We start from the raw sequence: 25,931 nt of genomic DNA, 5'->3' as shown, positions 1-25,931 counted from the left end.
CAAATATTTAGTAAACATCCAGTCAGACTTAAATAAACATATGCATGTTCGTATGAAGAAAAATATATGTAACCATACACATCATGGCACTGTACATATGTGCAAGGTATTTTTTAATCAGATTGTTGATCAAATTATTTCAGGTCTACATCACCCCTTTCAATCTGATCAAAATTTATTTAACATTTATTTGTGTGCATGTAAAGGTTTCAAAATCAAGCTTTCAATATTTTTATCCATGCACCAACAAACAAAAATTAGTTATGGCCCATGTTACATTTCAGGATTGTGTTTACATACATCTTTGGGGGTCCACTTTGACCGCCAGGCATCTCGACAGGACCTTTCCTGTCCTCCGGAGATTCTGGGAAGCTCACGAGGTCTGAAGCCTCACTAGGAAAACCCACTTTCACTTCAGAGGAGCCAGAGGTGGCCGGATGCGTGCTGGAGCTGTGGATACTGTCTCCTGATGTGCTCGTCAAGTAGAAGCTGTAAACCAAAAACATACAGCAGTTAATTATTACTTTATATTAATCAAAATTGCACAACTGTCAAACATAAATCGATCCCATAAAATGTGTTGTACTTTTGGTGCAAAACACTGAAAATATACAGTGAGATGACGCAATGGTCAAAAAATTATGTAAACTAGGGTTGAGCTAACCTTTTGCTTACTGAACATTATCAGCTGAAAAATGTTGTTTTAGGTTTTTGGCAAAAGAGTAAATATGTCAAAAATACAAATCATTACTGTAATATCAAAATATGTTTGCATTTACTAACTGTGAATACATAATGTGTATTGTAATAAAAATATTAAAAATAATTTAAAAATATGGTAACACTTTACTTAAAGCCTTTATGTATAATGCATTAAAGGTATTCATAATGTATGTTATAATGCATCATATCTTTTCATAAATAATTGTAAACAAGGTTAAAAATTCTAATATATTCTAGCATTATAATATTTGTAGCATTCCCCTGTTACATCTAAAAATTGGTGGGTGTCATGTGTTAATGGTATGTTCAATGAATAGATAAGTATTATTATGTATCATAACTGTGGTTACAGTTTCATGACATGAGACCATACAATGTATTATAAGGTGCATTGCGAGACATAATTAATAAATAAATAAACACTTTTATAATGCATTATATATAAAGGCTTTCAGTAAAGTGTTGCCAAAATATATATTTTTTAATATATATTTTTTTTGTAATTTTTAAATATTTTTCCACATTTGAACACAGTAAAATCCAGTAAAATGTTTGCGCTGTATAGTTAAGCAGCAAACGGACCTAAATCTTTAATAACTCACCCTGGTGTAGTGCGTAAGTCATGGAACTCAACATGGAGCAGAGGGAGAAAAGAGATTTCACAGAAAGGACAGGTGCAGTTGAGATTGGAGTCGTCAGCCGTCCAGCCCACCATGATCTCCTCATCATACACCAGAGCCTCACAAGACCGACACTGAGAGCAGCTGGACATTAGAACCTGCCAAAAAGAAACATGAAGTACAATTGTACTACTTCTGAAGTTATCTTGTATTTGAGCATCAGCAGAGGGTGTTGCTCTCACCTCTAAAGCACAATTCTGGTAAATGCTGGAGGTGCTGGCATGATGAGAGGAACTATGTTCAGACCTCTCCGAGTCTGCACCTCTCATTGAGTGACCTGGAGTCAAAGCTGTGAAAAACAAATGCAAAGAGAGAATTTCTTTTCAAATAGAACAACAGGATGTACAGGCTGTTAACCTTCCAATAATATAACGTTGTCTTTAAATTAGAAATAAACTGATTGATGATATGAATCTTATTTATGAAGCCTCATGCTGATAAATGATTTTTGGAGTGGACATACAGTATAGCATGATGTATGTGTACTGTGTATGAGCCTTACGTGTCGTCAGCTTTGCACGGCCGGTATCACTGCTATCACTGCTGCTGCCCAGGCTGGTATTGCTGTGTGTGAGCCCATTTGAGGCCAGACTGGGCATCAGGCCTCTGGGTAAAGTATTCTCTGTTGCTCGCTCTGCAGATAGCAACTGCTCTTCTAGACTAGCCGGGAAACTGTCTCGGGGCTGGGAGTTATCCTCCTGAATCACAGACATACAAAATATAGTACAAACTAAACACTGGAAAGCTTAAGAGTTTAGCTGTGGTACTAAACACACACACACAGGGAGTTTTGATGCTGATGGCTACGTTAAATCCACACATATTTTGTTTATTAGAGGAACTAGTATTTTAGTCCCCTGAACCAAACTGGGGGCCAAAAAGATTGCTAGGACGTCTGCAGTTTTTGATTTTTAACAAATATATTTAGATAATTATTATTATTTTTTTTTTACAAAATATGTCAAAGTTAACAAATTTATTAAATGTTTAATTATGATTGTTTTCTATTGACAACCCTAGTTTTTTACTGTAAGGGTCCTATTTTAACAATCTAAGTGCATAATCTAAAGTCCATGGCGCAAGTGGACTTAGGGCGTGTCCGTATCCACTTTTGCCAGTTTAACGACAAGAAAAATGGTCGGCGTGCCTGGTGCATGGTCTAAAAGGGTTGTCCCTATTCTCTTAATGAGTAATGGGTGTGTTGTGGGCATAACGTATATTAAACCAATCAGAATTTCATCTCCCATTCCCTTTAAAAGCCAGTTACGCAGATTCGTTGCGTGGATTCCCAATCCGCCATGGCGGATTTGCTATTTACATGGCGGAATTTGCAAGGGGAAAGACTGAACGCCTCTCCAGAGAGGAAACGGATCAGCTCGTGCGCGAGGTTACAGCGCGCAAGCAGACCATCTACCGGACAAGCCGGATTCCACCATATCTTTATGTTTTGTGTGCTGCTGCGCATCCTGTGTGTAATAAGCAGAGTGTTTGCATGTTGTCCCCCCACCTATATAGGCTCATATTAATAATGCGCCCTTTAAATAAAAAAAAAATAGTGCCATTGACTTTCGAAAAGGTTTTTGTTGGTCAATGGCACAGTCTATTTCAGTTGCCTCAAAATAGCTACGCGCCAACAATGCATCTGAACACACCTCGTTTTCAGACCAGCACAACCATAAATGCATTTTCTATTTATGCAACGTGGTGCACAACGTGAAAATGATAACTGCGTCGGGCTGAAACTAGTAAAAAACACTTACGTCGCGCCTGGCGCCGCATTGCACTGGGTGTATGATAACGCCCTAACGGTGCTGATCCACTTGTCCGACACGACTGTCGCGTGGTGTCCCAACGCCTCCCCCACATTTGTACGTGTGATGGGCGTTCCTCTGTTTACCGCCATGGGCGTGGTTTTGACCGAGCGGGAAATGTTGCGTATCAGAACAGAAGACCTGCGAGAGACTTCCCCCCGTCTCCATATGCTCTACTTCTATTGGATAGACGCGTTGCGTTCAACGGACTTAATTTGCATAAAGATTAGGAATCGGCCAGCTTTTTGACGCGCGACAATTTTCAAAATGAAGCGCCGCCTTCCCGGAATGATTTGCGCTCAGGGATCTCAGGCTCAATCCCAGGCACTCAGGGATCTCAGGCTCAGCACCAGGCTTGCTCCAAAGCAAAGAGTGTAAGCAGCCAGGGACGCTCTGCTAGTAGGACAGGAACTAGAGACACAGGAGAAAAGACAGAAAGGACCCCTGGCAGAACTAAAGCACTAAAAAACTTCTACACATAAAACACTAATGACTTTGGTAATAAGAAACTAACTATGTAACACAGAAGTACACAGTAGCCAACATCTAACGAACTGGCAACACATGAGGGAAAGAGCACACATATAAAGGGAGCTAAGAACAAGAGCAACACTTGGACAAGGAACAGGTGAACACACTCAGGTAAAAGAGGACTCAAACAAGGGAGCGGAAAACAGGTGACAACACTCGGACAAGGAACAGGTGAACACGCTCAGACAAACGAGGACTCAACTAGACAAGAGGGAGTGGTGCAGGGAAACAAGGAGGCAGGAACAAAGGAGCACATGGCCAACACAAACAAAACCATATATTCAAGCACAGCACAAACATAGAGACATGAAACAAAGACACAGACAAAGCTGCCAGGGCAGAACCATGACAGTGACGTCAACCATAGGAATAAAGAGGAGCGAGGTGCGACAGAAGTGTCGCACGGACAAGTGGATCAGCACCCTATCGGTGCTTTTATTCCAATGCTGACGTCAAGTGACTTTGTCGCGCCCGCAAAGCATTCCGGGAAGGCGGCGCTTCGTTTTGAAAATTGTCGCGCGTCAAAAAGCTGGCCGATGCCCATCTTTATGCAAATGAAATCCGTTAAACGCGACACGTCTATCCAATAGAAGTAGAGCATATCGAGGGCTTGGAGCCAGAGGGGCGTAAGTGGCTTTTGACAAACTTTACAGGAGAGACAAAACAAAATTTTGACCACACTTCAATCACCTGTATTATTAACCTTAAACCACAAACATTGCAACCACAGGCATACTTACATGAATGAGTATTTAAGTAAACAACGTATGGCATATTAACACAATGAACATGTTCAAAAACATTTTAAAATAAAATAAAAAATAGCAAAAACTTCAGATACGCCTTTTTTGCACCAAACATTTCCAAGTCTTCTATAGGACATATTGGGCGTATCTGCTGAACAATGCATAAAATAATTGGTCAAAAGGGGAATTGATTGAATAATTAACACTTGAATAACACTTGAACAAGTAATTAATTTCCCCGTAAGACTTTCGTTCATCTTCGGAACACAAATTAAGATATTTTTGATTAAATCTGAGAGCTGGATCACTCCTCCATAGGCTTCTAAGGTATTGAAACTTGCCAGCCCAGAAAAGTTATTAAAGGTGCCTTGTGTAATATCCGCAAAAAAAATCAATTCATACTCCACATTCCATACCAGATGGGGGCAGTCTACCTCCAGAAAGTGAATTGATCTACTCTAGAGTAACAAACGAGAAACGGCATAGTCTCTATGCTCCGCCGCTACCTTCACAACGACCCTAGAGCCATAGCCGAAGCCGAGCCAACTCCTAATAGAGGACGTTTTGACTCCAGAGGAAAGTTGGTTGATGTCAAGTGATTTTTAAATGACATCTTCAAGCTACTCCCCTTCACCAGTGAATGTTCATATTCGTTTTGTTCATATTAGATTTTTATTGTTAGTTTGAATTACATTAATTTGACAGACAGCATTCGCTGCTGTTGACCAAGCTAGCGCCATTCAGAGCTGCCAACTCTCACGAATTCACCGTCACCGATTCTGTCAATGTTATTACGCAATTCAAACAAAAAATACCGTTTTGGCGCTTGTAAATGTTAACGTTACATGACAGATCCCTAGCGCACGTGAACCGATCATCTCTACTAGCTAATAGTAAAAACACACGAACACTGTTGAAAGATACAGTATGCTACAACTTACCAAAATGTATTCTTCATACATAATACCGACCAATCATTTTTTTAATCAGCGTGCAGAGGTCAATAACATAGCTGGAGAACAAATATGTCAGATTTACCTCAGGAAAGCAATTTAGTAGACATAATATAGCTAGCGTAGTTCTCATTAGGCTACACCTTGCAATGTAGCCATCGCTAACTTAAGAACTTATATCGAACAGCCTTCGATACATTTCTATGATATAACTTCCCGAAAAAACTAAACAAACATATAAAACAAACTTCTAGCGAAATACTAACAGCATCTTACTTACCAATCCAAAAAAAAAAGTTGCAAGTTCTGAGTTTTTTTCCCCTGCAGCGGGTGGTTGTGGTAAGGGTCTCTTGCCAAGGGCTTCAGCAATTCTTCCGCTCTCTTCCCTGAACTGAACTGTAGTAGTGGGGTGTACTTTCCACACAATTGACATCAGGTTCAAGTACGCCCACAAGCCGTGCGACTTATTCGTGTATTGCAGTTTGGCTGGTGTTGCCCGCATACCGCCTTCCATGGCCGAAACTGGTATTATGACATCTGTCGGGCCGGGGTTAGTAATTTAGCATGCTGATTCAGGTTGATATCTCTGCAACACTATAACTTTTCATTTTTTTAATGACATCATCGCCCTTATTTCTTCTCATTCTTTTGATCCGTGTAACTCATTTTTTGTATATTTTTAACTCAATTCTGACACATGGCACCTTTAAAGACATCGTTAAAATAGTCCAAGTGACTACAATGGCTCAATCTTAAGTTTATCAAGCGACAAGAATACTTTTTGTGTGCAAAAAACACACAAAAATAACGACTTTATTCAACTATTCATTTCCTTCTCTTTGGGCCTCGAGTGAGTTCACGTAGTGTAACAGCGCAGCGCTTCTGTGTTGTACACACACACACACACACAACCAGCGTCGGCCAATAGTGAGCCTAAGTGTAACGTACAACACAGAAGCGCTGCGCTGTTACACTAGTGAACTCACTCGAGGCCCAAAGAGAAGGAAATGAATAGTTGAATCAATAGCGCACAAAAAGTATTCTCGTCGCTTGATAAACTTAAGTTAGAGCCACTGTAGTCACTTAGACTATTTTTATGATTTCTTTAATACCTTTTCTGGGCCGGCAAGTTTCAATCCCTTAGAAGCCTATGGAGGAGTGATCCAGCTCTCAGATTTAATCAAAAATATCTTAATTTGTGTTCCGAAGATCAATGAAGGTCTTTCAGGGTTGGAACAAGATGAGGGTGATTAATTACTGACAGAATTTACATTTTTGGGTGAACCATCCCTTTTATGATTAACACATTAATATATATATTAATATAATATACAGCCATTCTGAATGCTGTTTTAAGGTACCAACTACACTTACGCCCTTCTGGCTCTGAACAAAAATGTGGGTCCTACATGTATTTTTCAGAGCCATAAGGGCGTAACTGGAAGTCTCTCGCAGGTCCTCTGTTCTAATAGGCAACATTTCCCGCTCGGTCAAAACCATGCCCATAGCGGTAAACAGAGGAACGCCCATCAACATACAAATGTGGGGGAGGCGTCGCGACACCACGCGACAGTAGTGTCGAACAAGTGGATCCGCACCGTAAGAAATAAAATTTAAATATTTTTTAAAATCAATTTTATTATTATTTTAAAGGTTTACTCATTCAATACTATAATAGTAAGTAGAAAATATACACTTTATCTTAATTAATTTTTTTAGTAAAATGACAAGACAATATAAAAGACAATTATTTAATTTAGGTAAAAAACATGTCTGTTCAATATTATTATTTTTTACATTTTTCTCACACAGTACAAATTGGTCTTTAAACGTGAAAATATAATTTATATTTATACTATGGGGCTGAATCCTTGATTCTGATTGGTTGAGAAATGTTCTATGGTATTCAATTATCTTCAAGTAAACACAAAACTAAAGTAGTTCCAGGCAGGCCTTGACTGCATTACACTTCCATATCACTTCAGCAAATGATTTCAGTTATTTCAAAAGTTCCAATCCACAATCCACAAAACACTAACCAAGCAAATTAGATTTTTTTTGTTAACTGGGAGGTAATTCACTAATGCTTAAGCAATCTATCAATCTGTCAACAAAAACTGTATTATTCTGCATATCAATGGCTGAGGCCTCCATTGCACGCTCTAAAATTAATTAGCAACAGAGGCTTGGGATGAGAAGAGACTCTCATCACTGGGCATCACTGGAACTTCCCTCCACTGGTTTGAGTCCTATCTCACAGGTAGGTCCTTCAGGGTCGCATGGAGAGGCGAGATATCCAAAGCACATCGACTGACCACAGGGGTTCCCCAGGGGTCAGTCCTTGGACCCCTCCTCTTCTCCATTTACACCACATCACTGGGACCCATCATACAGGCACATGGTTTCTCTTACCACTGCTATGCTGATGACACCCAGCTCTACCTCTCATTTCAACCAGACGATCCCACAGTAGCTGCACGCAGGGAACTACACTGCGAGCAAAATGGTCGCATATGCGACCTTTTGAAATGCCATTGCGACCCTAATTTTTAATGGGTCGCAAATGTATCACTGATTATTTTTGTACCTATGTTTTTAGGCAATATGCTATGCTTTACTATGAGCATTTATTAAAACAGAAATGCGTATTTTAAGAATACGTTTTATAACGTGCTCTGAGCATTCAACACATCAAGTTGGCTTCAGCCCCGCGACCGTTACTTAGATTAAAACGTACCATTGTATCAGTGCTGCGCGAGCTCTCTCTCTCAGAAACACGGACGCGCGCACACAGAGAGAGAGAAGATAATTGTAAAATGAAAATTGGCTATAGTTTAAATTTTGTTCTTGCTTGTTTTTTTTCTGTCAAAATGTCAGGAAGCATTTTGTATTATCCATCCGTGTTTTTAAAATTCGTTAAATGACGGCCGTTTTACTGCTAACACAGCCCTCATTATAGGCCTATGTCGGATTCATTTAACTTATACTTGATATTATTTTTTATAATAAGTGATTTATGCTATTATTGGACTTCTTTCTATTCATTGTTAACTGTTTTCTATAAATATGTTTGTATTGGCTAACATTTATTCAGCTAATGCGTGTCCTGTTTAAAATGTGCAATGTTCAAACGCAAAGACAGCACGTCACAAATAGAAGCCGTTTTCCCTGGATATTGGAATAATACATACAACACTTTTTTTTTTCAGCATTTTTGTTTTTACCTTTTTCTAGGGGTTTCTTAATTTTAGACAAGTTGACCAGCACACATTATATGCAATGCAATATAATGCATGCGTGTCCTATGTGTGACATATTTTGCACACAGGTAAAGGTGCCCAATATCAGTCATTTCTAAAGTAAAAAAAAGAAAAGAAAAGTGTTTTTAAAAATATCTCTTTATTTGATTATCAATAAATTTGTTTTCTATACAGAGATATCGACCATAACAGCAATATTAATATCGGTTATCGGTATCGGCCACAATTTTCACATCGGTGCATCACTACTTACGAGTTCACGAGTCTGCCCATCTGTGCAAACCATAGCATGTTGAAATCCATTTTGCTCTTTATTGTGTACAGTATTTTCTATTGCAGTAAATCTATCCCAACCAATGTTAAAGAAAACAAAAACAAGGCGGCATGTGGTTTAAAACATGGCAAGTAAAATAAAAAGCACATCTGTATGCAATACAGTTTCATTATTGTTCATTATTATCCAGAGCGGCTTACTATAAATAATTTGTGCGACCAAATCATATTTTGCGCTAGTAACTGAAAAAGTTAGTAGTGCAAGTGCCACCAGTGGAAAAGGTTAGTGTAGTTCCCTGTGCAGCTCTACCTCTCATTTCAAGCAGACGATCCCACAGTAGCTGCACGTATCTCTAGCTGTCTGGCGGACATCTCGGCATTGATGAAGGAACATCACCTGCAGCTCAACCTGGCAAAGACTGAGCTTCTCGTCCTCCCTGCCAATCCGTCTCTACAGCACGGCTTCACTATCCAGCTAGACTCATCCTCAATCACCCCATCAAGGTCAGTCAGAAATCTTGGAGTAATCTTTGATGACCAGCTAACCTTCACAGACCACATTTCAAAGACAGCTCGATCATGCAGGTTTGCAATGCACAACATCAGGAAGATCAGGCCTTTCCTAGCTGAGCATGCAACACAACTTCTTGTCCAGGCCCTGGTTATTTCTAGGCTTGATTACTGCAATGCTCTTCTAGCTGGTCTTCCATCATGTGCAACTAAACCCTTACAAATGATCCAGAATGCTGCTGCTCGTCTTGTCTTCAACGAGCCCAAAAGAGCCCACGTCACTCCGCTGTTCATCTCCCTGCATTGGCTACCACTCGCTGCTCGAATCAAGTTCAAGATGCTGACACTTGCTTACAGATTGTACACCGGCTCAGCTCCCTCCTACTTTCACTCGCTCCTACGGGTCTACATCCCTACCAGAAGCCTACTATCGGCCAAGGAGCGACGGCTCGTAGTGTCATCACAGCGAGGCACAAAATCACTGTCCAGAACATTCTCATTCACGGTTCCATGCTGGTGGAATGATCTCCCCACCCTCGTCCGAAATGCAGAATTCCCTGACAGCATTCAAAAGACAACTGAAAACTCATCTCTTCCGTGAGCACTTAACATAGGAAAAAAATAAAATAAAAAAAAACTATTTCTTGAAATCTTGCTTGTCTGGTTTATGCTACTCTGTGCAATGTTTGAACTTGGTATTCTGAGCACTTCTTGCGTTGTTTTTGCCTCTCCATGATGACTCGCTTGGTTTAATCCTCAAATGCAAGTCGCTTTGGATAAAAGCGTCTGCTAAATGACTAAATGTAAATGTAAAGAGAAAAAAGAAAAAAAAAGGAAAAAAATCGCCCTGCACACAAGCCTTTTATGGACATTAATCTGACAAATGTCTTTAAATAAAACATTTGAACAATGTCTTGTGGTGTGGTGATCGCAGTATAAGCAGAATAATTTACTCTGGGCCATTGAAATAATAAAAAAATAATGCACACCCGAAGTGTAACGACCGGTGTGGTCGTTACACTTCGGGTGTGCATTATTTTTTAATAATAATAATGAGTTAATGAATAATAATGAGTTTCTTGTTGTGACCGCTCAGACCATCTCAGCTGTGCATTATTTTTCTAATATTCAATGGCCTGTTGTCAATTCATTCTTTACATATAGGTGCCTTTATATTCTAAGAAGAGGGTCCCTCACAAGAGGATCGTCATATTTAGGGGGTGCTTGACATCAAAACAATTAAAGGGGCCATGAATTGAGAAATCAAATATTCACCTGTTCTTTTCACAAATTAATGGGTTATAAAATCCATTAATAGTATACATACACTAAGTTTCACAACTTAAAACTTGATTGTTAGTTCAAAAATAGTTTGTTTTTTAGATTACGTAATAAAGATTACCACAAGATTGCCTGCAGAGACACAGCTGTCACCAAAACTCTTGATATGACCAATTACGCTGTCTACACTGTGATATCTTTTTTACATTGTGCTTTCACTGTGTTAGTTATTATAAAAGTATTCATGAGAGTGCAGAAATCAAGTCGCAATAGCATTCAACATGCACATGACTGTGTTAGACAACAAAGTTCCGCATTGCAACCTTTTATGCAATGGGAGTAGATCTAAAAATAATGGTATAATCAAGGCTTTTCACAATTAGTTAATCTTGGAAGCTGTAATAGTGAAAGCATAGTACAAGTTTTCAAAAGAGTTACACATGTATAATGCTTATTTCATATGCAAAGATGTTACCTAAATATAGCAGTGGGCATTTCTGTTGAAGTCTATAATTTATGTTTTTGTACAGCACCGTATTTGTATAGCCTGTTGTCCTCCAGCAATGCTAACAAACGAGGCAGCCACGGGCGTTCACACATCGTTGTTGTCATGTAGATGCACTGCTGCGCTTGTGACAGGGCGCATGAACTGAACGAGCAGAGATAGAGAGAGAGCCCCAGTCGCGCGCGCACTCTCTCTGCGGAGCCAGGCGAAAGTATAGGCTTCACCGTCTCAAAACTAAGCACTGTCTTGCTCTCTCTCCCTCGCACATATTAATGAAAATAAATCGACACGATGGCAAGGTCGGAAGACTAAAGTTTCATGTGGAGCATTCAGAGATTTATTTTTTCCTGAATTACGGCTGGGTGGGAATTGTGCTAAAACGCGTTGCCTTATCTTCTCTGAAAAGCTTTCCACACATTCAGCTGACATATAAACCACACTTTAAAAAAAACGAGAAAACTATCCAGTGATGAAATGTTTTCTGTGATGACACAAATCTTGTGGGATGTCCTAACCGCCGGGATAATCACACAACGCGCACACGTCCGATAATGACATGTCTAATTCACGAACTAATAACTCATTTGAACCGATTCATTTTAATGAATGGTTAAAACAACTGATCTTTCCAACACTGAACTCACGAGACGTCTGAATCAGTGTATAACTAATCGGTAACACTTTACAATAAGGCAACCCCGTTTGCCCCCGCGCACACATTTAAAATCAGAGTGTGTGTGTGTGTAACATGCTGGGACACACAAGGTGGTAGAGTACATGTACAGGTAGGCTATGAAAAAATAGAGTAGCTTATCTATCGCTATTGTAAATTAAAATAAAATAAAAAAATAATAATTTCCTTCCTATCCCTTGCTGCCACTGGAGAAAAAAAAGAAAAGAAAAAAAAGTCCCTACTGACCCATGAACTCAACTGACAACCAACCGGAACCAAACTTTTTTTTTATGCCCAATCAGGGTTTAAAATAGTTTTGATGAAAATTTTTACTAAGTGCACCTTAGGAAACATCATGAAAAAAAAAATCCATGAGCCCTTTTAAAGCCACTGCCCTCAACAAACAGCATGAAGGTAGGATTGTTGTATTGCCATTTTTTTTTTGCTATCCCTGGCTCTCATTCATAACATCAGTAAATATCCGTGGAATGTATGTTAAGCAGTCACAATCAAGAACTAAAAAAACGATATAAGAATGTTACTAAAGCATAAAAGAGGTACTTTGTTCACGTATTTCCTCCTGAGATAAGTTTTTCTGTCTAATGTGGTCGTATTACTCAGATTTTGACAACAACTTGTTTTATTTTGGCCTCTCACCTCATCATCGGAGTAGGAGTAAGCTGAGGCCACTGCATCCCACATCTTACTGGCCACGTTGGCTGCCTGCTTCATGCCTGACTTAAGCATATCTACTTTTGGCCCGACCAGGAGAGAGTCCATCTTGATGCCTGATATGGAGTTGATAACAGATCCCAGTGAGCTGCTCTGTGATGACTTTACAAGAGCGGTCAGCGATGATGACCTTTGACCTGCAGAGCCTGGGGTCTTGGGGGACTTGAATCCGAATGTCTTAGAGCGTGTGACGGCAGGGCTACGTTTTGGTGTTTCAGTTGAACTAGCCACTTTGACCGGACCAATCGGAAGGCTCGATCTTCTTTCTAAAGACCGCTTAAGTGCAGGAGAGTCTGGACAGTTAATTGATTCGTGATTTGATCCCTGTTGCAACTCCATGCTGGGAGATCTACCACTAAGAGGTTTACCACTCATGTACATTTCAATCTCATCTGCCAGATTCCTTGACACCAAAAGTGGAAAGGGCTGTGTGGACTCCTGGCTCTGGATGGAGGTTACATCCTCAGTTTCGGAGGCAAAGAGCGACAGAGGATCTGCCCCAACCTCAACATCCTCCCTCTCCACAGTTTTAGAAGAGGAGGAACCAGTGCTAATGGTTCGCCCAAGTCCTTCACTACCCTGGGGTGTTGCTGCGACTACTGAATCTTCCACCTCTCTACTTTTCTCCACTTTTTCTTCCGCAGTACTGAATGCTTTGTGCTCCTCCTCCGGTTTATCTTCATGTTCCTCTTCCTGGAGGGCAGGGCTCAGTGTAGCCTCCATCTTAAATTCTTTAAAGGGAGCGATGGTTCCAAAAGGAGGAGGGGTCAGACTGCCAGAGAACACTGCTGCAAGGATTTTTGCATCTGCGCCCATGTGATCAGCGCTGAGCTCCAGACTGCCCTTCTTTTGTAGCATGCCGGCTTTGCTCTCCGCACTGAAACTGCAGCTGCGCTCCATGAAGGCTTTTACCCTCTGCTGCTGTCCAGACTGTGAGACCTGTGAATCTGGGATTGCAGAATCATCCTCCACAGGCAGTGTGACATCTTCACTCTTTTTACGGGGCATGAAGAGCTTACCTGTACAAACACCTGCTGGAGACATGGAAGACAATGAAAGCAATGGTACTTATTTCACGAAGCACTCAATAAATGCTAGATTTTGCTTTTCCAAAAAGAAATATCAGTACTTGGCAAGGTAACAAAAGTTTTGTGTAAAATGAAATGCTGCATCAAAGAACTTGATCTGTCCTAGTACCTAGTCATTATTAATCATATCAGTATACATTTCCAGTCACTAACCAGTTTCTCCCCTGCCTGCAGTGCTGTCAATGTGGACAGGGATCTCGGTGGACAGTTTAACAATGCTGGCAACACAAGGTGCCATCTCAGCAGGGCTAGGGGGCTCCGTCACAGCTACAACACTGTCCACAGAACTAGCAATATCATCCCCTGTAAAGAGACAAAAGGAGGAAACTATCTTAGAGAAATCATCCTGATGTCAATGTACATTACAATAGACAATCTAGTGCTGTAAGAGGAACTGCATTAGTGCATGTAAAGATAATTAACAGTTAATTTTTACACAATTTTACACAATCTACAATATTTCATTATGTTTCAGTGATATAATTATCATAGAACCTCAACAAGAATAAAATATCACCCACAAAACAAATTGGTGTCATGTATAAACATGCATGACAATGGTATTATAGTACTTCTGTGGCAGGCACAATTTTGTTAAATATTAAGTGCATTTAATATTTGAATAATGCAAGTGTAAGACAATTGCATTATTTAATTATTTAATTAATTTTTTTAATTTTAATTAGCTATATAAAGTATAACAATCCAGTGCAGTACCAATTTGGGAGTTGGTTGCTTTGTTATTGCTGGTGTGGCTGGTAGACAGAGGAGCAGAGGTTATAGATCCATCTGGAAGATCCTGGGGCAGCTCATCCTTGGATCCATAACCCTGATCAGACTGACCAGCTTATGAAATCATAAACACAAAACATACTCAGTCAACAAAACAAAACATGGAGATGATAAAAAAAATTAATTAAATTTCACATACATTATATTTGAATCACACAAGGCAACAATACCTGTACTATATTGACTGTTAATAGCGCCCTCAACTATAAGGCCGTGGGAGAAGAGTATGTTTTCCTCTACAATAGGTTCATTTGAGCTGTCTACACTGCCATGACTCAGTCTGTCTCGATCAGCACCTGCTGGTGTACCTGCTGAAAGCTCTGTATGAAAATACACAATTTCACACAGTCATTTCATTATGATAAGAACAGAAGATCAAATTAAATGAGTAACTTTGTTGTTTTTTTAATGATGTTTAATGTTGACAATCAAACTTCACTCAATAAAATTAATTCTACATTTAAAATGCTTGTTGTGTTCCTTATTTGTCTCTGTCGGTTTGAATCTAGACTAAAAACACATCTCTTTAACCTGGCATACACATAGAAAATTATACGTAGGGCTGCACAATATATCGAAAAATTATCGTTATCACGATAATAGTATATGCGATATCCGTATCGCAGAGAGGTGCGTTAAATTACATTTATTTTATGTGCCAAACATTTGTGTTTTGCATGCATGCATAGGTTGTTTATCCAAATTCGACCAATCAAATGAGGCCTTACTATCTTTATACCCGCCTCCCCAGTAGGTGCTATTATGCTATTGGTTAGATTGGGCCCAAAGGGGAACCTAGCGGCTCAGAGCATAGACAGTAAAAGAAATGGACACAGCGACCCCCTTGACTTCAAAGGAGAAAACTGAAGCCCGATTAAAGCACTCACTTCCTGATGGCTGAGCGTACTGCGCAGGCTCAAACTGAGCTTGACGACAGTCTGACAGTTCTAAATCTTCTAGTAGCTGTGCCAAGACAAATCTGAATCACCTAATTCCTCAAAAACATTGTTAAAATATTTTGTCCTGTTGCTTTTATGGACTCTCTATCTATGGGCTTCTCCCTTGACTTTATGCCTCTATGTCCCCCCGATTGCCTCATAGACAGTAAAAGATTGCCTGCGAGCTTCTCCTCCTGTCTATACGGTAATTTATCTATTGTGCGACAGAAAGTCGCGTGGTTATGACGCAATCGTTAGCCTATTTTACAAAAACGGCTTCTACGGCGCCATAATGTAAGATACAAAGTAATGGAGCCTTTTATACATTGTCGTGTTTCTTTAGAAATAAATAATGGACAAATGAAGTCTTTGGATGCCTCAGATGTAAAGTTATTCGCTGTCAAAGTGACGCCAAAATGAATGGGAGTCAATGGAATGCTAACATCAGGTGAAGTTCTGGTACAATGGCAGCCCCCGCGAGGCTTCAGTTTCCGGCTGATAGATTATCCCCTTGGCTCAGAGCAGAGACTGGAAAATAAAAACTAATGGCAGGAGTAGAGACAAGTGAGAAAAATGACTACAGCGAAGAACCTGTGCCTAAAAAGAACTGTACGTCTGAAATATGGCAATATTGGAAATATGGAAGAAGTGTCACAAATGCCGGTACTGTGTATGCAGGCCGTTCACATATCGCGTCTAAAAACGCCTGGAAAGCGCGGCCGCACCGCTATCTCTTTCTTTCCACAAGCGCTTGCGTCTGTCGTTGCTATTCAACCATGAACTGCGCTGAGCGCTTTCCATGATGACTAATAAGGATCAGCAAATGATTAAGATCAGAAGAATATATTTAGCCTACCTGTTTATTTCAGTATGATCATTACATATATAAATGATTTTTAAAAAATGGCTTAATAAAAATAGAATTTCTCTAGTGTAGTGTTAAAATTTATTAAATGTTTTTAGGTTCCAATACAATAGTATATACACTGAGAAAGTTTAGTAGACTGAATTTAGCATTTGAAGTATAAATGATGATATCAGAATTATGAGTAAGAGATTCATTGCCAGTCCTGATCTCTCTATTGTAAGTCAAGCAATTCAGGTGTCGGACATTAGCTTTTGTCTGTATGCACTTCCTGGCCATTAAGATGGGTGATACAGTCAGATTACTGAAACTCTCACCTTTTGTTCTAACGGCTCTCAGAGCCACTGTCCCAGTCGGTGAAGAGTCTGGCTGATTGGATTCGGATATTTACATTTGAATCACCCTGTTATGCTGACGAGATCAGGGCTGTGGAACTTCCGGTAAAGTGCTGATTCCTGTACTTCACATTTACATGCTTTGTTCAGATTGCCTCCCCCCTTTTATGTAAATCCCTCCCCCTTTGGAAGGATAAAACACTGTGTTTTTAGATATTGAGTTAGACTTGGGTAAGATTTTCAACGAAGCAGACTACAGCAAATAAAAAATCCTGCTTAAAAGTTACAATCCCAACATCTCCTGGTTTTTCGCTTCTAAGTCTCCTACACTTAAGAAGAACAAGGTTTACAACAGATGGTGCCATGACCCGAATGGAGAAACTGAAACTCAACAAAGAATGAACTTTTCAAAGCTCAAAGATCTCAACAAAGCTAACTGAGTTCCAGAACTGAATCTCAACAAAGATCTCAACAAAGCTGACTGAGTTCCAGAACTGAATCTCAACAAAGATCTCAACAAAGCTGACTGAGTTCCAGACCTGAATCTTAACAAAGCTGACTGAGTTCAAGAACTGAATCTCAACAAAGATCACAACAACGCTAACTGAGTTCCAGAACTGAATCTCAACAAAGATCTCAACAAAGCTAACTGAGTTCCAGAACTGAATCTCAACAAAGATCTCAACAAAGCTGACTGAGTTCCAGAACTGAATCTCAACAAAGATCTCAACAAAGCTAACTGAGTTCCAGAACTGAATCTCAACAAAGATCTCAACAAAGCTAACTGAGTTCCAGAACTGAATCTCAACAAAGATCTCAACAAAGCTGACTGAGTTCCAGAACTGAATCTCAACAAAGATCTCAACAAAGCTGACTGAGTTCCAGAACCAAGCTCAACAAAGATCTCTGACTGAGTTTTCCAGACGGAAATTTTCCGAACAACGAACGATTTGGTGAGTTTCACTCTATTCAAAGAACCGCTGAAGACCAGTACAAATCTGTTATTCCTCTGCGCCGTCAGAAGAAGAGTTAACAAACAGCTGTAGAGTTTGGTTAACTAAAGTTATCCTCTAAAGTTGCTTTTAGAGATGAAATGTATCCTCTGTTTTTCAGGCAGGGAAGATTAACGTACATGTTAATACTGTTTACCCTCTGCTTTGCCAGGGAAGTGTTTTATCCTCTATAAAGTTAGGGAAGATTAGCATCAAGTGCTAATATATTGTACCCTCTGTTTTTCAGGCAGGGAAGATTAACGTACATGTTAATATTGTTTTACCCTCTGCTTTGCCAGGGAAGTGTTTTATCCTCTATAAAGTTAGGGAAGATTAGCATCAAGTGCTAATATATTGTACCCTCTGTTTTCAGGCAGGGAAGATTAACGTAGATGTTAATATTGTTTTATCCTCTGCTTTGCCAGGGAAGTGGAAAAAGTTTTTTTCAGGCAGCGAAGATTTTAGCATAAATTGCTAGTAATTTGTGTATCCTTTGCTTTAGGCAGAGAAGGTTAGCATTAACGACAGTAATCTGTGTTAACGAGTGTACCCTCTGTGGATCAGAGAAGTTTTAGTGTCTGTTTGTGTTGGCAACAAAGAAAACTCACAACAATGTTTAGAAGGAATGCTAGACTAATCCCCACAACAGAAAAAGGTGGTCTTGCTACTCCTTTATGGACAGACAGTGAGTTCAGGTCATTGTTAGGGGAGCAGATGGACTCCATAGTGACTGAGTCAGTCAGATTGGATTTGAGAAAGAAATTTGGTAATCACCCAGAAAAAGTATGGTCTATTGAAGAATGCAAGAAGGTGTTGGGTGCATGTATCAGGAAGAGAACCATAAAAGGCATTATTTTCTTATATTATATTTAGCTTATCCATTGCACAAGAACAATCTAGGTGTATAGCTAAATTAAAAGAACAGAACAAACAATTGCACACTAAGGTGGGCCATAACAAGGCCTCAACCAAATGTGACTCAGAAGACCAACAGTCAGATGAGATTTATCCTGACTTACAAGCATTCTTTGAAACAGATGTCGACATCCCATCATTAACTGATAAGCCTGTAGATTCAGTAAAGGTATGTGTCGCAAGAAGATCTCAGGGAATTGAGGGAACTGAAAGTGTTCCTCCCAACTCTTCTGTTGTCCAAAACCAAACTGTTGCCAAAGTACTCGGACCTAGAGACATAGAAAGACTATCCCAAAGCTTACCTTCAGTACGCACAGATTTTTCTTAATTTAGAAGGAAGTTGATCAGTAAAATGCGTCTTTACGACATGTCGTTGGCAGAAGTCACACAGCTGATGTCACAAATTCTAACTGAATCTGAATTCAACAGTTTTGAGTCTGCTGTTACTTCTGAACTACAACATGCCAGAAAAGATAAACTGAGAGAGGGAGTTCTGAAAGCGTTCTGAAAAACATTGTTGGACCAAACATGGACTGGTCAAAGATCACTAGTTGTGTACAGAAGGAAGATGAGAATGTTAGTGAGTACACTGAAAGATTTTGTCAGTCAGCAGCAGCATACAGTGGTATAGCTGACACTTCAGAGAAGGTGCTAGAAGATAATGGTCCCCTAGTTAGCACATGGTTTGATGGTCTGTTGTCAGAGCATAGAAAAGCATTGCCTTTCTAAGAAGTCACATGGTCCGCTAGAACCCTCCAAAACAACTTGGACAGGTTAGCTACTTGGGAAAGAGACTCTGATGTCAAGGCAAGAGTAAAAATTGCAGCAGCATCCTTTAAGGTCAACGCAGAGAATCAACAGAAACGGAAATGTCCTAAGAGAGAGGGCAGCAGTTGTTATTACTGTGGTAAACATGGACATTTGGGAAAAGAGTGTAGGAAAAACAAAAAGAACTTTAAACAAGTTAACAATGTTACTTAGCTCCTACTCAGTCTGCTTGCTACTCTGAAGCAGCCCGTCCCCTCGTCATTAAACTCGTTGGGCAGCTTGTTGATGTGTTAACCATTTGGGCTGTCAGTGCTTAATTTACCCAGTAACTTACAACAAAGATGAAAGACTCATTTTGTTTAATAGAACAAAAGGAAAGTGACGGTCTCACCCTTCCTTTGGGGAACACCAAGTCAAGTAGACTCACAGCCTTAAATGTTATGCTATAGCACAGGCCCTTCATCAGTAATGATGTTAGGTCAGACTGTAAATGTAAAATGCCTTCATGCAGTGTCCAAACTGATGAATGAAACAAAAGAAACTTCTGTCACCTACTCCCATTGGGTAAATTGGTTAACTACCCCCACAGCCCCGAACATTGTTTCACAGCGTGCACCAGTCAAGAACCCATCCTCATGTATGATGTCTGCAATGACTGAATTTGTGTTAGAGGCTGAAGAAGAAATGATTCATGATTGTGTTACGCTTACATACACACCTTCGAGGGAAGTAAAAAAAACTCCCATAGAGAATTCAGGATTTGAGTTGTTTGTTAACGGTTCAGCTCAAGTAATTGAAAGTAATTAAGAAACAAGCCATTAGAGTGGCATGGACCACATTAAGTGACTTTGATTACAGCAGCTGCATTATTGTGTCAGGGAAGGAAAACCCTGGACTAATGTCACACTGTAAAGTTGTTCCCCCACCTACAGGGATAGGTTACGACACGGAACCAGTGAGGAGCCCAGAGAAGAACCGAATGCAACAGGCTTCGGGGGTAAAACTCTGCGGTGAAGATTCCCTCATAGGCCCTATCCTAGTCCATCCTTACCTCACTGTTCCTTAGGTGTCAAAGGAATTAAGAAATAGGGAAAGATGGAACAAAAATAGCAGGCTCAGAAAAAGTTTACAACCATAGTGTTTGAACAAATACTGCTCTACTGTCTAGCAGACTCGGAAAAGTTTACAACCCTAGTGTGTGAACAAATACTGCTCTCCTGTCTTTTGTTTTCTTTCTTATTCTGTGCAGACACCCCTTGATGACTGTCTGGGACCCATACGCACCGACCTCGTCATCTGCGTATGAAGCCACAAGAAAACCTCAAGAAAACAACTAGACCCACTGCCGAACCAACTATCACGAAAAAAGAAAAAAAATACACAACGCAGAGACTCACATACGAAACCTTCAGTCATCCTTCAACATGATCAAGATTGCCGTACCAGTAACATGACAGACACTCTCGCTTCGCACAAGATAATGATCTTACAGAACAGAGTGGCCTTGGATTCAACACAAGGAGGAGCCTGCACCATCATCGGACCTGAGTGCTGCACCAGGTTAATGGATCCAACAGAGAACTTGAACAAAATCCAACAAGGCATTCTTGATCTTTCAGCAAAATTACAACGGATGACTGAAGATAATTCTTCATGGTTCGGAAACTTGATTGGGAAACCCTGGCAGTGGATAAAGGAAATAGTAACTATGTTGTTGTTTGTTCTACTGGCGTACTATCTATGCGTCCACAGTATCAAGTGTTTCAATCAACATATGAATCACACCTCTCACAAGAAAATCACAGTTCCTACCAGAATAGACTATTACTCCTGGGGAAGGTCATGGACCCTAAAATTGTATGTTTGTTTCTGTGTCAGCATCAAATTGCAGAAAAGCAAACACCGAACACGCATTATGTGCCTGTAACGATCACAAGTTACAAGAATGAACTTTTAAGTGTTTAAATTTGTATATAATGTGAGAGTTATTAGAACTCTCAAAGGGGGAAATGTAGTGTTACAAATTTATTAAATGTTTTTAGGTTCCAATACAATAGTATATACACTGAGAAAGTTTAGTAGACTGAATTTAGCATTTGAAGTATAAATGACGATATCAGAATTATCAGTAAGAGATCCATTGCCAGTCCTGATCTCTCTATTGTAAGTCAAGCAATTCAGGTGTCGGACATTAGCTTTTGTCTGTATGCACTTCCTGGCCATTAAGATGGGTGATACAGTCGGGCAGATTACTGAAACTCTCACCTTTTGTTCTAATGGCTCTCGGAGCCACTGTCCCAGTCGGTGAACAGTCTAGCTGATTGGATTAGGATATCTACATTTGAATCACCCTGTTGACGAGATCAGGGCTGTGGAACTTCCGGTAAAGTGCTGATTCCTGTACTTCACATTTACATGCTTTGTTCAGATTGCCTCCCCCTTTTTTTGTGAATATCTCCCCCTTAGGATGGATAAAACACTGTGTTTTTAGATATTGAGTTAGACTTGGGTACGATTTTGGACGAAGCAGACTACAGCAAATAAACAATCCTGCTTAAAAGATACAATCCCAACGTCTCCTGGTTTTTTGCTTCTAAGTCTCCTACACTTAAGAAGAACAAGGTTTACAACACTAGGGAAATAATATTGTTATCGCAATACTCAACAACAATATTGCATATTTTCCCAGTATCGTGCAGCCTTAATTCCTATTATTCAAATCAGTTAAATGATTTTTAGGCTGCATAAATTAGGAACACTTCCTGTAACTATTACACTTCCTATAACTATTACACTTCTTATAACTTCCTATAACTATTACACTTCCTATAACACTTCCTATAACTATTCCTATTAGGAACACTTCCTATAACACCCGATGTACTTGTTACATCATAAGAAGAATCGCATCTACGCTAAGGTTAGTCTTTCTGTTTATTCCAAGGTTTAATGTAATCAGCTGGATCCGGGCCGTATCCAGATCAGATGAAGAATCTGCACCTAGATACAACATCCAGATCAGATGGTGGACCCGCGCCTAGACATGAACACAACGCATGATGTAGTCAGCAGGATCGGGGCCGTATCCAGATCAGATGGAGGACCTGCACCTAGACACGACCACAACGCATACCTGAAGTGTCAGCAGAGATTGTGTCAACTACAGTAGACTCTCCCCTGTGAAGGCCTCATCGACACAACAGCCATCGGGACTGATCCTCAACAAACTCGTCTCCATACCCGTGATGACTCCGATCTTCAACCAGATTTTCTGATTGTTCCAATCCAATCTGACTTAAGACCAGTACTGCTGCCTGAATCATAATCATACACTGTTCGTTTGTTGGCCAGAGGTGAGCCCCCTGACTGAGCCTAGTTTCTCCCAAGGTTTTCCACAATTTATAAACATTAAGCATAAGAAGGAAGGAACTCGAACCTGTGGTTTTCAGAGAAGGACCTCTATGAAGAGCTGTCCCACGCAATGCATGTTTAAACTGCACCACTCCTCGCACCAGGTTCCGCATTTTGGTCCACATGAAGAGTCCGCTACGGTTACGGCTTGGCCAATGACTTTCCAGGACAGCCTGGACAAAACGCAGCAATTGACAGGTCAGGAGTAACCATGACAAATTGTTTCAACATGGTAACACATTGACATTTGTAATGCTCCCCTTGACTTGAGCAACAGGACCAGATCATTTCATGATGCAAAATATTCAAGATGGAAGATTAAAAGGCATATTCTTTTGTGTGATATCTAAAATATTCTAATTTATAAACTCACGAGTGGAATAATCCCATTTGGCAAAGAACATTTGTAAAATTGTTTGAAATGCACCTTTTCAGATTGTTCAATTAATGTATCTTTTAACAAATCTTGAATTATGCATGATAATGCCTTCAGGCTCAGAGGCACCAGAGGGAAATCACAACAATGAACTCTGTAATTTGAATTTCAATCACATGTAAAACAATCTCTCACATTACTGAGGCATCTGAGCCTAGAGTAAAAATAAAAATGACAAATGTTTGACATCTACAAATCAACCCGTTTTTTTTTTTTAAATTAAATTCAAAATTTTGCTAGCTAAAAAAAAAAAGCTAATTATGTGTAACAAAAAGACTATTAAAAAATAATACCATGCTGCTTTGCAGTTTCAGTATGTAAGGGTGGAGTGGTCTACACTGTGCTCTGTGGTGTAGTGCTATAGTGCATGTTAAGTAAGTGAGCGTTCCTCACCTTGTTGTAGTATCCATAAGTAATAGCATTGGGTTCAACTCCAGCCTTTTTCATCTCCATTAAGACACGCACAGCCATGACTGGCATCCCCCACAGACCACACAACTGCATCACCACACGGTAACACACCTGTTAAACACACCATTTTTGCTGTAGGGTCACACTAAGGTCTACAGACACAAGTCATTATTTTTAGAAATACTTGAGTCAATTTAAATACGTTATCGAGCAAGCAGCCATATCACTCTGTAGCCCAAGACTGGTTGCCCACTGGTTGCCCTCCTTCGGATGAGACGTTAAATCGAGGTCCTGACTCTCTGTGGTCATTAAAAATCCCAGGATGTCCTTCGGAAAAAGAGTAGGGGTGTAACCCCGGCATCGCGGCCAACTTTGCCCATTGGCCTCTGTCCACCATGGCCTCCTAATCATCCCCATTTATACCTATTGGCTTCATCACTCTGTCTCCTTTCCACTAATAAGCTAATAGAGTGTGTGGTGGGCGTTCTGGCACAATATTGCTGCCGTCGCTTCATCCAGGTGGATGCTGCACATTGGTGGTGGTGAGGAGATTCCCCCTTCCATATTTGTAGCGCTTTGAGTACCCAGAAAAGCGCTATATAAATGTAACAAATTATTATTATTTCCTGAAGGATGTGTGCAAGGAAAACACTCAACATTAGTTTTAGATCTTAATGACCCCATTTAAGATTTGTATTAACAACTGTCTTGAGATCTAAAAAAAAAAACCTGACATATTGTAATCTGATCACTCAAACCACCTTTGGTGGAGGTCAGGGTTGCATATGATGTGTCGAGTTAATCTAACTGTGAAGGAATCTTTTTATTAATCATAAATAATCTTTCTTTTTCTTGCAGGATTAACATTTATATGCTTTTGAAAACTAAATGTCCCTAGCACTTGGGCCAAAGTTAGTGTGTCTGAATATAAAAATAGGGAAACAAGACTATATAACCTCACGACTTGAGTAACAAGGTGAAGTGATAAAAAACCCAGATTTGCTTTGACCTTGAAACAGAAGAGTTTGCTGAATTATAGTTATGAAGAACCAATCATGGTTCTTGTATGACACCTTTTTCATGCTTCTGTTTTATATTAACTGCTGTACTCTTTTTGTCAGGGGGGATTCTCTCTGAAATTGGTCTGAGATCCTCCCGGCCATGATTAAAGCATATTCAAAAGGCATTGTCTGTAGTCTGTCTGACTACTGGTGCTGTACAGTAGGCTAGACTCAAGAGATCTTACGTCTATTCTCAAGTGATAGTGTTTAATGGAGGATCACTACAGATCTTATTTCTTTTCTTAAGTGATAGTGCTGATGCTGATGCTGAAGGGGAACACTTGAGACCTTATTCCCAAGTGATAGTGTTCATAAGGGATGAGATGTCGTCCAATTCGAACAGGAGTTGAAGTGGAGATGCCCAGTAGAGTATAAATTTGTAGATGTCGGGAAACCTGGTTTAACTTAAGACATGTTCGTAGGGGAATTTCTACCAAACTAACATACTGTTTTCTTCTTTAAAGAAACCATCTTAACCAACCAACTCCAATTTAATTCAGGCCACCTCAGATCCAGGCCGCAGTTAACTTAAAGACACTGTAAAGTCAAAATTAAGTATGTGTTCGGAGTTTGTCACACAACAGAAACGTGTTATTAGCCACCAAGCCAAATTTGAATGATAAAAAAAGCTGCCATGTAAATACAATAAGCTATCAAAATCTTGAAAAAATGAGCTCTCAAACGCTGGGGGCGTGTCCGCTGGCTGCGCTGAAACCACGCCCACTCACAGGAAAGCTGCCGCCGCCTCACTCAACTGTCACCGTTACAGCCGGAATGGATGCTCCTAGCAGCTTAATTTGATTTACAAAGCCATACACGTTTGAGCCTCCAGTGCCTGAATAAAAAAAGTTTATAAAACTATCCTGTGTAAAATGATCACTAAAGAGGCGGGTGTTGGTGGTGATCATCAGCTCTCCATCAAGGTGGGTCTTCACAAAATTAATCAACCTCTTCTTGATATGACCGTTTTTCGGACATTTAAATAAGGACACCGATCTGTTTTGTAAGTGATCGCATCCAGGTAATACGCATTTCAAGGCATAGCTAGCTAGCAAACTGTAGGCTGTAGTAACTAATTGTACTGACAGTAACTTGCGATTGAGCGTCAAATATGCTCTAGTTATATTGTTAGGGGAGGGGCCAGCATCAGTGGCTCCAGAACTGATTTAAAGGTCTAACCCCACAATTCAGAACTTCACAGTTCACAGTCTTCGTAATGTGTTTCAGCAATACATTTATAA

The 25,931-nt window shown here is 40.0% G+C and overlaps 2 protein-coding genes across 8 annotated transcripts in view; one reads left to right on the top strand and one right to left on the bottom strand.

Moving 5' to 3' along the window:
• Positions 1-25,931, top strand: part of LOC143736711 (uncharacterized) — a 336,163-nt gene that overhangs the window by 140,481 nt on the left and 169,751 nt on the right. The gene's annotated exons all lie outside the window — the stretch shown is intronic.
• dennd4c (DENN/MADD domain containing 4C) overlaps positions 1-25,931 on the bottom strand; it is a 137,521-nt gene that overhangs the window by 9,236 nt on the left and 102,354 nt on the right. For 2 of the 7 annotated variants that reach the window (XM_077229646.1, XM_077229647.1), the window contains exons 18-27: positions 23,612-23,740; positions 22,808-22,955; positions 14,729-14,878; positions 14,484-14,612; positions 13,920-14,069; positions 12,604-13,712; positions 1,906-2,101; positions 1,586-1,692; positions 1,326-1,501; positions 301-489 (exon numbers count right to left, since the gene is read on the bottom strand). In XM_077229646.1, coding sequence (XP_077085761.1) covers positions 301-489; positions 1,326-1,501; positions 1,586-1,692; positions 1,906-2,101; positions 12,604-13,712; positions 13,920-14,069; positions 14,484-14,612; positions 14,729-14,878; positions 22,808-22,955; positions 23,612-23,740 — 2,483 coding nt within the window. The remainder of the gene's footprint in view (positions 1-300; positions 490-1,325; positions 1,502-1,585; positions 1,693-1,905; positions 2,102-12,603; positions 13,713-13,919; positions 14,070-14,483; positions 14,613-14,728; positions 14,879-22,807; positions 22,956-23,611; positions 23,741-25,931) is intronic. The other 5 variants (XM_077229648.1, XM_077229649.1, XM_077229651.1 and 2 more) reach the window with 3 other exon arrangements.

The sequence above is a fragment of the Siphateles boraxobius genome, unplaced genomic scaffold, assembly GCF_051911475.1.
Source record: "Siphateles boraxobius isolate OS27281-9 unplaced genomic scaffold, OSU_SipBor_1 130, whole genome shotgun sequence".
Taxonomy (NCBI): Eukaryota; Metazoa; Chordata; class Actinopteri; order Cypriniformes; family Leuciscidae; genus Siphateles; species Siphateles boraxobius.
Note: the sequence above shows the minus strand (reverse complement) of the source record. Positions and strands in the feature narration are given on the sequence as shown.